This window comes from Quercus lobata, chromosome 8, assembly GCF_001633185.2.
Source record: "Quercus lobata isolate SW786 chromosome 8, ValleyOak3.0 Primary Assembly, whole genome shotgun sequence".
NCBI classification, from domain to species: Eukaryota; Viridiplantae; Streptophyta; class Magnoliopsida; order Fagales; family Fagaceae; genus Quercus; species Quercus lobata.
The window spans coordinates 42,258,142-42,273,400 of NC_044911.1; the positions used below are offsets into that span (position 1 = coordinate 42,258,142).

Consider the following 15,259-nt stretch of genomic DNA (forward strand, 5'->3'; position numbering starts at 1 on the left):
AAATTACCTAAGCTACCCTTAGGTTTTTAGTTAATTTCCAATTTATACACCCATTTAAACAAAACCCTGGAAACCCTCTTCTCTGTCTCTGTTTCTTCTCTTCTCTTCCATGCTTGCATTGCAGCTATGTTGCTCTCTCTTCTCCTCTAACCGCAAAAACGACGACGCATAAGCAAATAGGCGTGGTTTCAACGTACAGTTATTGCGGTTGGTTTGGTTGTTGGTGGTGGTACCAAGCATGGGAGGCTCGAGGGTTCAGGTGAACAAGTCCCACAAGTCTCGCTTCTCTTCCAAATCTTCCCGTAACCTTCATAGAACCGACCTCAAAGGTTTAATATTTCTCTCTTCTTTCATTTTATTTTATTTTATTTATTTCATTTTTCCACTTGTGTATTGTTGCTCTTTTAATTTTCTTTGGTTTTCATTGCTTCTTTAAGTTTCCAAATGGCTTTAATCAATATTAATATATTGTTGGTAACACATGAGAAATTTTAGTTCTTGAAGTTTAAAATGTGATTTTTTTACATGACTTTGCTCAAACTAAAATATTGATATGTCATCATTTTATAAGACTTAAATTCACTCACTTTTAAGTGTTTAAGAAAATAAAAGTCACCATTTTAAGTTTGTTAGTGACTAAAACCGATTGCTCATGAGAGAAAGAGAAATAGTTGTTTTATTGTGTTATGATAGAAAGAAAAAAATGGGAAAAACCTTTATGTTATTGTGTGTACTTGCCAACTTGATTTCTTGGATTTTCTCTTGCTTGTTTGGCTCCAAGTTTATTTATTTGATATAAATTATTGGTGGTTTAGATAAGAGCAGGATTTCCAAATCCGGGGGCAATGTTGCCAAGGGTGCTAGGGCTGCTCGACTTCAGCATAACAGAATGGTAATTAGTATTTAGTTTAATACTCTCGCTCTTTCTCATCACATTGTTTACCCAATTTCTTATTAATGTTACATTGTCTTGGTAGGTACGGGAGCAGAAAAAGGCAGCCCTGTTGAAAGAGAAAAGGGCTACTAGTGGATCAACAAGCCCTCCCCGTGTTATCGTGAGTATTAAGTGTTGTATGCATGATTAATAGTTTATGCCATCATAAATATTTTTCCCTTTATGTGCATTGTTCTACATGTTTTTAGTATGTTCTTCCCTCTATTAATTATTTTGGAAAAAAAAAGAAATCAATTTATACTCTGTAGCCTGTAAGCTTGGTGAATTGTCACTCGTCAGGGTGCAGCCTAGTAGTTGGAGGCTTGGGATGAGCTGTAGCCTACATGATACATGGTTCTGGCAGGTGGGGTCGTGTATCCATGGTTTACTCCCTAGGGGTGGGTTAGGGCCCTGCCTTGGTGGGGTTCCATGTCATAAAAAAAAAAAAAAGTTTGGTGAATTGTCATTTTAGTCTAAACTTATAGGTTGTAACTGTATTTTTGCTCTTCTTTTTCTTCTTTCTATTCTAACTTGTTTCAATTTCAGGTTCTTTTTGGGCTTTCTGCTGCTGTAAATGTAGATTCACTTGCTGTGGATCTTCTGTCCTTGTTATCTAAACAGGGTGCTGGGGCTGCTTTTTCAACAGTTGCTTCTTCTGAGTATAAGCTGAGAACTACGGTAAATAATTTTTTCCAACAAAATGTGGGAGGAAGATTTGCTGTGTGAAGGGTGCTACGATGGAATTTTTTTTTGTTTTGGTTTCATGTTAAGCAGTTAATTACCACTCAAGTTGGCTAGAGCGTATATGCATGTTTGTATTTTCATATATGTACACTTCATTAGTATTTTCTTGTATATGATTCCGAATGAAGGGTTATTCTTCTGAAATTATGACTGCCATGCCAGACTGAATTGTGAACTTGTAAATATCTAATGGAAGTTATATGCTCTAGGTATTGAAAGCACCTTATGGGGATTTGCTATCATGTATGGAAATGGTTAAGGTATGTCCAGGAACTGTGTACTTTTTCCTATTTTTTCCAGTTTTTAGGAGCTTCTACTTTATTTATTTTTTAACACATGGGAATGGTTTGAATGGTAGGTAGCTGATCTGGTTGCCTTTGTGGCCTCAGCAAGTTCTTCATGTGAAGAGAGCCCTTCTTGCTATATCGATTCATTTGGAAGTCAATGCCTTTCTGTGTTTAGGTCTATTGGTTTGCCAAGCACTTTTGTGCTGATTCGTGTATGTTCTTGTTGATGTTCATTGAATAGTTATGAAAATTTTGGGAATATAAATTAGTTTTTCCATTACTTGACATGAAAGAAAAAAGAAATGTTCTTTATTTCCTCTAGGACCTACCTACTGAGCTGAAGAAAAGACAAGACTCGAAGAACACGTGTATGTCTAGTCTTGCTTCAGAATTTCCCAAGGACTGTAAGTTTTATCCTGCAGATACAAAGGATGATTTGCACAAGGTGATTGTCTTGATTATTTATCTTGAGCTGCCGTTATCAGCACTAAGTCCTAATCATATAATTTTTTTTGATAAATCTAATCATGCAAAATTAAATGGAACTAGATCTGGATATGCAGTTTTTCTTACATATTGATGTTATTTTGCAGTTCATCTGGCATAGCAAGGAGCAGAGGCTCACTGTTCCTCACTGGAGAAATCAACGGCCTTACATCATGGCTCAAACGGTGCTAGTTTCTTTCTATTATGTTTTCACTAACATTGACTTCGCTTAGAGGTAGCACCAGTAGGGAACAAGATAGATTTTGTCTCAATCTCAAATAGTTGCTTTGTAGACGAGTTACCATACACTCATTGAAAAGGAAAGACAAAAAAAGATAAGAAGAATGATTTAAGTGATATACTTTATATGAAAATATATAGATACTTTTATTGATTTATTATTCTGTTCATTGATGCATTGTAGGTTGATATGGTGGTTGATGATGGCAATTTAGAAAAATGTACCATGCTCCTCACTGGCTACTTGCGTGCTCATAGCCTCTCAGTGAATCAGCTGGTAACTAGAGCAGCCATTTACTTGCCCCTGGTGACTTTTTTACTTGGTTGTCTCATTTTCCTTCACTTCAGGTTCATGTTTCTGGTGCGGGTGATTACCAGTTGACTAAAATCGAAATTCTTAAGGATCCATTTCCTCTAAATCCAAGAAAAGAGCAGGACTTGATGGATGCAGATGAAGTGCATGATGTGGAGGTAAACATTTACTTGGATATTAGTGGAACAGGTTAATATAGTGAAATTGACCAGGACATGTGTTCTAAATTACTGAAGGGGCTGTGCCATTATTCATTGTTACTCTAATATAATATGGCTCTCTAGAGGTTAAGAAGGGTATATGGGTGGAGCATATTAAATTTGATCATTTTCCCCTTCTCCTAGGAGGAGATGAAGAGAGGAATATGAGAGGGCTGAGAGAGAATAGAGGATCAAGAAGTTTAAGCTTTTCTGAAAATAATTTATTCAATTAACATATTTTAGAGTTATTATTATTGCTTATCCCATATTTAACCAGAGGATTAAATTTCTGTTACCTCAATTAAACTACCCTTTTCCTGATTGCAAATTATACATTGCAATTTACTTGATGGTGCCTTTGAGCTGTACAAGTTGACATGTAAATATTTACACTAGTTAAACTCATTCAAGCTAAATTATGATATTGATTCTACTTTTTGTTAGTTTCGGCTGAATGATGGAGTATTTTAGAAATACATCTGTTCACGTTATCTCAATTAATCATGTATTTGAATTTGTATTTTTTAAGTGATTGATTTTTACTTGGTTATGCCTTTGTATCTACTTAAAATAAGTCTTTCATTTAGTTGGTCTTGTTTCTAAGTGAAAAGTAAAAAATGATTCTAATCTAAGCAAGCTTCCAATGGTTTAAGTTTGTTAGATTGACAGCTAAAGGTTTATCTCAGTTTCATAGTTTGTTATGTCAGACTACAGGTTTATTTTGAACGTGCTAAAATTTTGATGGTGATGACACAATGAATTTCATTGTCTGTAATTCATATTACTTTTGATATGTTTGACTACTTGCACTCACTTTCCATATGGCTGATGTAGTCCTATTTCTTTTCTATTTTATTTGAACTATTTCAGGTTATTCGTTCTTTGGCTCCTGACCCAGAGAAACAAGAGCCTTTACTTGTTGAAAACATTCCTGATCCTCTTGATGGAGAACAGGTAACTTGCATTAATATGAAACCATTGTTCTATTAATCAAGTATATCAAACTTGGTTAACCATATGATTTGGAAGTTGTGGTTTATCCAACATGATTATTTTATGCTGTTATTATTGGCTTTGTATTCATGCATCTTCCATAGAACACTATATACTTATCTATGGATCAAGTATGTAATTCTACATATTTCCTTGGGTGCTTAATTATGTTTTAAGTTCATCTCTTAGATTTAAAATAAAAGAGGCCAAGTGTTGCTTTCTTGAAGGATTTGTATCCAAATGTGTGTGTGAGAGAGAGGGAGTTCCTTCATCCCTAATTTGATTTTTTTTTCTTCATAGTTGTAATGAAATTCCACCCCCCCTCCTTCAACCACCACACCCAAAAAGGGGGAAAAAAATTATGTTAGTCATCCATGTCAGTTTCTTCTGTTTGCGGGAGTGATGGGAATTTTCTTGTTACAATTGCCATTGATGACATGGTTCTTTTTTATCAGACATGGCCAACAGAGGCAGAAATGGCTGAGGCTGATAAAAATCAAAAGCAAAAAAGGTTGAGAAAGAGAACTCTTCCTCGAGGCACATCAGAATACCAGGTATGCATGAATTCATGCCCATATACAATGTTTGGAAGCTCTATGTTTTAAGTACATTTCTTTAACATCTCTTTACCAGATATGTCCTTCACGTGAATTTGTTAGTAGTAGACTCACAGGCCTTATTTATATATCACAGGCTGCTTGGATTGTGGATGATACAGATGAGGATTTAGATAGTAATGATGAAGCCGATGATGGAATGGCATTGGATAAACAGGAGAGTGATTTTCCTGATCAAGAGGGCACTAATAATCTAGACCTTGATGATGACCAACGTTCCTTAAACTTGAAGGACTCAGATGAAGAAACCGATATCGATTCAATGATGATGGTGAGTTTATGATTTGCAATTGGGTCTCTTTAGTGTCATTTAACCATTTGAAACAATTAAGGTGCAAACCACATGTATTTTTCTATTTTGGTCTCTGGCCAAAGAAGTAAAAGAAATTGCCTTTTCACTATAGACAGAATGAAGAGACCATCAGAGCTGACCCCTGGAAAGTAAAGCAGGAATTTATCTTTCTTTATATGGTGCACTGTGAACTTTTCTATCATGATTTTCTTTTTCCTTCCAGATTCACAGAATGCAAAATACTTCTTTTTTTTTTTAATAAGTAATAAGTTTTATTATTATCAATATATCTTATTACTTATCAAAAAAAAAAAAAGTAATAAGTTTTATTATTATCAAAAAAGGAACACCTTTGTACATAGGGAGTGTACAAGGGGTCAACAATTCAAGTAAAAAAATTACAAGAATCAAGGAAATCAAGTACTCTTTATTGGATTGAATGCAAAATACTCTTTTGTAATGCAGGATGGTGAGACCTTAACGCGGGAACAGATAGAGGATGAGATTCAAAAGATTAAAAATGCACATGCTGAAGATGAGGGTACTTATCTCTTTACCCGAGCATTTATTAGTACTTCTTGAAATTTCTAGTGATCAGTGTCACGCTTTATGGCTAGCGAACTGTACAGTATCAAGGGAGTGAATGCTTTAAGCAGTTGAATTGCTCTTGAAAAGAAAATGGGCCTACTTATCTTCAGTTTTCTTTCTCTTTATTTTTTTTTTCTTTATTTTGCGTGTTAAAATTGATTTCTTAGGAAGTATTAGGAATTATCTTTCACTTGCCCAATACCATTCGAAAACTGATTTTTATATTTTTATTTTATTTATAAAACCAAATCATTTCAAAATATAGATTTCACTCTGTTTGATAATATTTTTTCTGTTGCAGTAAGACACTATTCCATTTCTTTGTTTTATTTTGCTCCACTGGATCAAACTGATCCTTGGTGTGTGAGCTTTAATCAGTGGCTTAGTTGATATATATTCCCAGCCAAAAAAGAACAAAAAAGATCATACAAAACGAAAGGAAGTTGGGGGAAATAGCTGGCCTGTACCACTCACTAGGAGTGGATTAACGTGCACTCATATAAACTTGTGATAGAATGGTTGTCTACTTGCTCCAGATGAATGAGATATTAGTATATTTGATAATTGAAACATAGTTCTTTTGGGAATAAGCTTTTTCGAGGCTTCTAGTTGATGATTTTTTTTATTTTATTTCATGGATTGTTGTTCTTTCAGAATATCCGGATGAAGTGGATACACCATTAGATATTCCTGCTAGAAAACGCTTTGCCAAGTATAGAGGCCTCAAGTCCTTTAGGACTTCCTCCTGGGACCCCAAGGTAACATTCATGTGATTCTGTGATGCTCTACACTGTCTCTGAATATCAAGAACTCCACTAAATTTCTTTTTAATAAATATCAGGAATCTCTACCTCCGGAATATGCCAGAATTTTTGCATTTGATAATTTTGCAAGAACGCAGAAACATGTTCTTGCTAAAGCTTTAGATATGGAACACGAAAACAGGGATAACTGTATTCCAGCTAGCTCATATGTAAGGTTGCATATAAAGGAAGTACCAAATAGTGTTGCTTGCAAATTATGCTCACTGATAAAGACAGTGCCTGTTATAGTGAGTGGTCTTTTGCAACATGAGTCCAAAATGTCTGTGCTGCATTTTAGGTATATTTAGCAGTCTCTTACTTCTCTGGTTCTGTGTAGTCCATTTTGATATCCATTTCATGAATTATCTATTTTTCTCTTCGTTTCACAGCATAAAGAAGCATGACACATACAGCGCTCCTATTAAATCCAAAGAGGAGTTTGTATTCCATGTTGGTTTTCGCCAGTTTGTTGCTAGGTAGTGTTTTATACTGCTTTTCACTGTAGCATCTATTTATATTATTGAAGTTTTATGGTAATATCCCATCACTTTGCAGGCCTATATTCTCTAGTGACAACATTAATTCAGACAAGCACAAGATGGAGAGGTTTCTTCATGCTGGGCGTTTTTGTGTAGCTTCTATTTATGGCCCAATTTCTTTTCCTCCTCTTCCTTTGATAGTCCTGAAGAGTGCTGAAGGGGGTGCTGCACCTTCTGTTGCTGCTGTTGGGTCATTGAAAAGTGTTGACCCAGATCGGATAATCTTGAAGAAGATCATTTTAACTGGGTATGATTTATTCTTAACTCTGGTGATCGAAATATGCCTTCCCCTCCAAAGAAACCAAGGCCATGTACTACCATTGACTGGAGAGAGCAAAATAATTGATTGATCTGTCATCTGTCATCTGTCTATATCTGGACTCTTATGTCCAGTCCAAGTGTCAGAGTTAGAGTATTTCTATTGAAAGTATTAAAATCTTCTCTTTTACTTATCCAACAAATGAAGTGTTTGATATTGACCCTAAAAGGGATGCAGAACTGAAACCAGCAGTGGATTGTTTGGTTTGGTTGATTTTGGGTGTAGCTTGCAAATGCAAAAATATCCCCTAAAATCTGTTGATGAGTAGAATAAAGTGAAAACCTGTTATATCAATTTTTTTTTTTTTTTTGGTAAAGATACTTATATGATTCTATACTTACTAAAAAAAAAATGTTGTAAAATTACTAAATCATCCAAAACAACAACAAATTTCTGTTAGACGGAAACAAATTTAGTAGTTAATTGATACCAAGTTGACTTCCGCTGGTGAGGCGTTAAACCCTACCTTTACAATTGGGTTGGTTTGTTTCAACCTGAAGACATCTTGGTCCAATGCTGCAGATGTGGATTTGGGATGGCCAGCTCTTGGTGATGTTGATAATATATTCATGAGAAGTATAATTATATTTCCACATTGGAACTGGTTTATAGTTTGAAATCCTCATAAGAGTACCCTATATTGGATTCTACCTGAAATTAATGTATACATCGTTAGGCACTGGTTGGAATGAAAATTTTATCATAGAACTGAAACTGTAGTTGTTTAGTTCTTTCATGTATTTCAAAGAAATTTCTTGCACTTCTTTATTCTGTATGTCTTCATTCAATGTTGCTCAATGCTATGACAAGAATACTTCCATTGCAATTATGCTCAATGCTCCTCCAACTTTACTTCAACTTTGTCCAAAAAATTTAATTTATTAAGGTCTGACTCTGCTTTATTGCACATGTATCATGATTAGATATGAATATTATTTTCTTAATACAATTACAAAGGAAATGCCATTGTATTTTTTTTTTTTTTTTTTTTGATAAATAAATTCCCTGGAGGGTGTGATTAATAGAATGTATACCTTGATTGGACATTTGTTTAGACAAGGTGGACACGTTTACTGATATGATATACTATAGATCTCAATACGCGTTACATAAATGCTGTTGTTTTGACAAAATTTTCCATGAAGTGAACATTAAATATCTAAAATTTTGGGCAGGACTATAATTTTTCTTTTCTGTGTGTTTTCTTTTTCATCATTTTATTTCTAAATATATGTGGCATTTTTCAGCACTTCATGAAATATAATTCTAAAGCTCAAGCTTTTTTCTGATGCAGTTATCCGCAAAGAGTATCAAAATTAAAGGCTGCAGTAAGATATATGTTTCATAACCCTGAGGATGTGAGATGGTTCAAGGTAAGAGAATCTATTTGCATATATAAAATATACATGTGTAGAGACTTATTCTACATTCATCATGATTGGGTTTTTTATGCGACTTGTTTTTTTACGTGGGTGTTGGATATTGCAGCCTGTGGAAGTGTGGACCAAATGTGGTCGTCGGGGTCGCATTAAAGAACCTGTCGGTACACATGGTATGGTGCTTATTGTAACAAGATAAATCTTTTAGAAAGGAATGTGGTATTGGTTCCATCCTAATGTCAATAAGGCTTGATATAATGCAGAGTTAAGGCTGCTGTTTGATGCTCTCTACCATGCTTTTGATGTGATGTTGAATTGGATGTTTATTTGTTCCCTTTTTTTTCCCACGTTTAATTATAACACTGAAAGCATTATTTAGCTTAGCTATTAGTACTTTTCCTTTCCTTACCATCACCATTTATGTTGATCTGAATACTGTCACCTGCATTACGTTAGGAAGATTATTTGGTGACTGGCAAACAAAATAAACATATAAATGTTTAGCATTTATGAAGCTATTTAACATTGAAAGACCAACTGAATATTATTATGTTTACTATGGGGCCTGAGATGATGACCTGAATGTTGAATCTAATAAAGACTTACTGTGCTACTACTCACAGTAATGATATTAAAGTGTTTTATAAATGAAAAGAAAAGCAAAAGACTAGAAAGGGGATTGTTCAAATTTTGTTTGGGATCTATGTGGGGAAAATAAATAGAAATGTTTACGTAATCTATAAATCTTTGTGGTGATCTGTGATCAGTTAAAAATGAATTCTAAACTGTTGTGACGACTGTCAAAGTTTCTCATTGTATGCAAATATCGTTAGATTGCCTTGTTTTCAAGGTATTGTGTGGATGCCAGAGAATAATCGTATTCCTGTGGTGGGGAATGTGTCCATGACAGAGTGGTGGTCGTCATTGACATTGATGATGGAAAATTAAAGTGGCATCATTTGATCCTCTAAAGTATTTTCAATCCTTTTATTATGAGTTTTTTTTTTTTTTTTTTTTTTTTGTGATTTATTGCTTTTTCTCTATTGGGGGATCCGGATGTGTATACCCTTTTTTTGAATGAAGATTATAACTGTATTTGGATACCTTTGTCCTGTATAAAATGCCAAACATGCCCACTATATGAAGTTGTCAATTAAAGGACTCTAATACCCTGTTGTTTTTGAAAATCATGTCATGTTTTGTTGCATTTATTGAGTAATTAAACGGTATTCTCTTCATTTTTGGCTCAGGGGTGATGAAGTGTATTTTAAATGGGGTCCTTCAGCAGAATGACACCGTGTGCATGAGCCTATTCAAGCGTGCATACCCCAAGTGGCCAAACCATCGCTTTCCAATTCTTGATGCCTGATCAACTGTGGTTGGTGACCAATCATGTACAGTTGAGTCTGGAATTTGGAAGAAAGCCATGCTAGTGCTGGGAATGAAGCTTCTGTGGTTCAGAATGTTGGTTCCAATTTCATGTTTGCTGATAACCTTGCGTGCAGTTGGAGTGACATGGGGTTCATTGCGCCTTATTTTTTTTAATTTCAATATTGGTTTCTCTTTGCCATATATTCTTTGAAATGTAGAACTTAAAATTTATAGCAATTAGCAAAAGGCAAGAGAGGGTAAGAGAGAGGGAATTTCCATGTCTTTTTTGTTAGCGCATATAGTTGCAAAAACGTTTGTTATCGTAATAGAACGTTTATGCAGTATGTCATTCCTTAAAATGTTCAAGAGAGTGCTAAGTAGCAAGTATGCGTTTTTGCGAATGATTCGTACATGCCCCTATATTCTGTTATGTCATTTACTAATTCCTCAAGGGCGTGACACGTGATGGTTGTGGATATTCATTGATATTGGGAAATCTGCTGTGGCATCGAAATGCGTTTAAAGATTTGAGTTTTAGTTTTTGGTTACGAAGATATAAAAAGCAGGGCACAAAATGGAGTTATTTTATTTTATTTTTATTAATAAAATTTAAAGGATTTGAGGTTTATTAATTAAAATTTAAAATAATTAGGTGTAAAATTTGGTTTTAAATTCATAATTGCAAGCACAATTGTTTTTGAAACCATAATAGCACAATTTACATTAATTAAAGGGTTAAAATATGGTTTCAAATTCATGAATCATGATGTGGGGCCAAAGAAAGTGTAGCCCCGGTTCAGGTCCAGTTTATCTTAAGGACCACAGCCCAAGCTGAGGACGGCCATTGTCGAGGACGACCTCCTCCTCGGCACTTCATTAAATGCCCAAAGAAAGGAACAAGCCGAGTGTAGCGGGCAGGGTCAGGAAAAAAAGCAGCCAACATAGTAACGCGGAATTCAGCGTCTGACAAACCCATGCCTACGTCCATACGCCTTTCCAGCAACTCCCAACCACTCTAGGTATGGGTCGACTGGACAGGCCTGCACCCCAAAAGTAGAAATCAACACGTGGACACAAAAAAGAGGAATAGGACCCCAGTATAAAAGGCGAAAGAAACAAAGATGAGGGGGGGCTGGCCACCAGGGAGTTTTGGCTAGGAAAGCCAAGCTCGCCCATGTAGTGTTCCCCGCAGGAATTACGATTAAAACCACTCACCTATGCCCAAACCATACTTTTGAAGCCCACTCTCTACAAATGATATTGTGGGAGGCCTTTTTACTTACGAGTCCAATTTTATCTTGGAGCTATTACAAATTGTGCCCCTACAATTGGCGCCGTCTGTGGGAAGGTTTGTGTCTTGGCATAGGCGACGGTGTGAGACAATGCCCTTGTCATTTTCTACCATCCAGTTACAGCGTGCTAACTTAGAGCTTCGTTAGGGGCTATGATTCTTGACTAGGGGCTACACCTTATAGCGTCAGCCATGCAGATGGGTCAAGGGGCTCGGCCGAGGATTCAATTCCCCTAAGCCAAAGCCCCATAGAAGGAAAATTATAAGTTTTGGACAGAACCAAGGCCTTGTATGATCCTCGGACTCAAGCCTCTGGAGAAACCAACTACTTAAAAAGAAGAATTACAAGTTTTGGACAGAACCAAGGCCTTGTATGGTCCTCGAACTCAAGCCTCTGGGGAAACCAACTACTTAAAACAAGAAGTACAAGTTTTGGACAGAACCAAGGCCTTGTATGGTCCTCGGACTCAAGCCTCTGGGGAAACCAACTACTTAAAAAGAAGAATTACAAGTTTTGGACAGAACCAAGACCTTGTACGGTCCTCGGACTCAAGCCTCTGGGGAAACCAACTACTTAAAACAAGAAGTACAAGTTTTGGACAGAACCAAGGCCTTGTATGGTCCCCGGACTCAAGCCTCTGGGGAAACCAACTACTTAAAAAGAAGAATTACAAGTTTTGGACAGAACCAAGGTCTTGTATGGTCCTCGGACTCAAGCTTCTAGGGAAACCAACTACTTAAAAAGAAGAATTACAAATTTTGGATAGAACCAAGGCCTTGTATGGTCCTCGGACTCAAGTCTCTGGAGAAACCAACTACTTAAAACAAGAAGTACAAGTTTTGGACAGAACCAAGGTCTTGTATGGTCCTCGGACTCAAGCCTCTGGGGAAACTAACTACTTAAAAAGAAGAATTACAAGTTTTGGACAGAACCAAGGCCTTGTATGGTCCTCGGACTCAAGTCTCTGGGGAAATCAACTACTTAAAACAAGAAGTACAAGTTTTGGACAGAACCAAGGCCTTGTATGGTCCTTGGACTCAAGCCTCTGGGGAAACCAACTACTTAAAAAGAAAAATTATAAGTTTTGGGAACCAAGGTCTTGTATGGTCCTCGGACTCAAGCCTCTGGGGAAACCAACTACTTAAAAAGAAGAATTACAAGTTTTGGACAGAACCAAGGCCTTGTATGGTCCTCGGACTCAAGCCTCTGGGGAAACCAACTACTTAAAACAAGAAGTACAATTTTTGGACAGAACCAAGGCCTTGTATGGTCCTCGGACTCAAGCCTCTGGAGAAACCAACTACTTAAAAAGAAGAATTACAAGTTTTGGACAGAACCAAGGCCTTGTATGGTCCTCGGACTCAAGCCTCTGGGGAAACCAACTACTTAAAAAGAAGAATTACAAGTTTTGGACAGAACCAAGGCCTTGTATGGTCCTCGGACTCAAGCCTCTGGAGAAACCAACTACTTAAAAAGAAGAATTACAAGTTTTGGACAGAACCAAGGCCTTGTATGGTCCTCGGACTCAAGCCTTCTGGGGAAACCAACTACTTAAAAAGAAGAATTACAAGTTTTGGACAGAACCAAGGCCTTGTATGGTTCTCGGACTCCGAGCCTCTGGGGAAACCAACTACTTAAAAAGAAGAATTACAAGTTTTGGACAGAACCAAGGCCTTGTATGGTCCTCGGACTCCAGCCTCTGGGGAAACCAACTACTTAAAAAGAAGAATTATAAGTTTTGGACAGAACCAAGGCCTTGTATGGTCCTTGGACTCGAGCCTCTGGGGAAACCAACTACTTAAAAAGAAGAATTACAAGTTTTGGACAGAACCAAGGCCTTGTATGGTCCTCGAACTCAAGCCTTTGGGGAAACCAACTACTTAAAACAAGAAGTACAAGTTTTGGACAGAACCAAGGCCTTGTAGGGTCCTCGGACTCAAGCCTCTAGGGAAACTCAATACTTAAAAGAAAAACTACGTTACATGGGCCTTAGGATCTAGCCGAGGAGAATTCCCGCATTAACGGTTGGGTTAATCCCTATACTAAATGGATTGCCCAGCCTACCCTCGGACCCTCAGTGCCAAAGGGATTGATGCAATTTAGGGCAGTATGCTACCAAAAAACACAATTGAGGTCCCTCACTGCTCGGCTACCCCCTCGAATGAGTTATTTAGAGTTTATCGTTCTCGGACTTTGGTCTGGCACGCATCGCACAGCACTCAGCCGCTATCTCGGTTAGTTCCAAGAGTTTAATTTATTGCGGATTACCATTGTTATACTTGATAATGTCCGTAAGTTTGAATTATTATGAGTTTGTGTTAAGGCATTCTTCTGCTCCGAGTATCATAGAGGCAAGCTTATATTTAATATTCATGCATAAAGTAGTTGTTGCAGAAAAGAAAAATATATAGAAATAAATAAACTCATCTTTTATTAAGACAAATGAATAGTATAGTGTACAATGAAAAGCTGAAATAAGCTTACAGTAAAGCTAACTACGTAAGTAAAAAGAAAAGTACAAGAGAGTAAAGATAAAGCCGAAGGAGAAACACAGAGGAGAGGTTGGCTGCTGTGCCGAGATGTCGAGTAAGGGAACCGCTCCTCAATACTTTTACATGCCCATAACTCAGGCAGCAAAAGAACCCAACGAGGGGCCTGCACCTTCGAAGAAAAGGTGCAGAGAGCACCTGGCTTTGGGCCAGCGCCGCTGAAGAAAAGGCGCTGGGAACCCAACTTGGGGCCTGCATCCTTGAAGAAAAGGTGTAGGGAGCCGGAAGTTGGGGAGCCCCCGCGAAAACTTGCCTACGACAAGCCAAACGGCGCTGATGGCGAAAATTCCTTCTTCTGGCATGCCAAAAGTCTGGCATGACCGGAACCTGCTTCGGATTTTGACTAAAAGAAAGAGGAAGACCATCTTCCCCTGTCAAAGCGAAGGACTGGCTTGAATCTGTGCCATCCTTGTCCGTACCGTATCACCTTGAGGACTCGGTGCCTCTGAAGCGGGTAAAGATCCTTCATCCCCACCCTTGCCTCAAGCATATTAACCTGAGGCTAAATGACACCGAAATGGAGACTGAGTATGGTGGATGGATTATGTTTCTGAGGAAAGCAGAAGGATTTGTACACAAGAAGAGTGACCCCCTATCCTATTTATACACAGAGCAGACCGGTGGCATTTAACTTGTGCAAATTTCCAAGGAAAGCTACAGACAAAGCAGTTGGGCTCAATTTCCAACTCCATCCTCAACCGTAGGATCTGAAGATTTAACTTGTGCAAATTTCCAAGGAAAGCTACAGACAAAGCAGTTGGGCTCAATTTCCAACTCCATCCTCAACCGTAGGATCTGAAGATCCTCGTGAAGGCGCGCCTCGAGTATCGAAATATTATAAGACTCCGCGCGAATGAAGATGAGGGCGCGTCCCTTGTTTTGACAAGACTCCCGAGTAAATGGAAAAATGCAAATATTTATAGAGTGCAGAGTCAGAACGGGCTATGATGTAGGCCCAACATTATCAAAACCCTCCTTCCCAACTAAAAGTCGGGTAGCAGGCTTTTGAGGGGCTATTGTGGGGCCAAAGAAAGTGTAGCCCCGGCCCAGGCCCAGTTTATCTTAAGGACCACAGCCCAAGCCGAGGAGGGCCATTGCCGAGGACGACCTCCTCCTCGGCACTTCATTAAATGCCCAAAGAAAGGAACAAGCCGAGTGTAGCGGGCAGGGTCAGGAAAAAAAGCAGCCAACACAGTAACGCGGAATTCAGCGTCTGACAAACCCATGCCTACGTCCATACGCCTTTCCAGCAACTCCCAACCACTCTAGGTATGGGTCGACTGGACAGGCCTGCACTCCAAAAGTAGAAATCA

The 15,259-nt window shown here is 37.8% G+C and overlaps 1 protein-coding gene across 1 annotated transcript; it reads left to right on the forward strand.

Moving 5' to 3' along the window:
* The first annotated feature begins 50 nt into the window (after positions 1-50).
* Positions 51-10,509, forward strand: LOC115955806 (pre-rRNA-processing protein TSR1 homolog). Its single transcript, XM_031074158.1, has 21 exons — positions 51-329; positions 816-892; positions 978-1,055; positions 1,481-1,612; positions 1,888-1,938; positions 2,037-2,177; positions 2,288-2,410; positions 2,559-2,636; positions 2,876-2,968; positions 3,040-3,162; positions 4,075-4,158; positions 4,653-4,751; positions 4,891-5,085; positions 5,572-5,647; positions 6,349-6,452; positions 6,536-6,795; positions 6,887-6,973; positions 7,053-7,283; positions 8,650-8,728; positions 8,844-8,907; positions 9,985-10,509. Exons 1-21 carry the CDS (start codon positions 239-241, stop codon positions 10,101-10,103), a joined length of 2,385 nt encoding a protein of 794 aa, XP_030930018.1. The 5' UTR covers positions 51-238; the 3' UTR covers positions 10,104-10,509.
* The last annotated feature ends 4,750 nt before the right edge of the window (positions 10,510-15,259 follow it).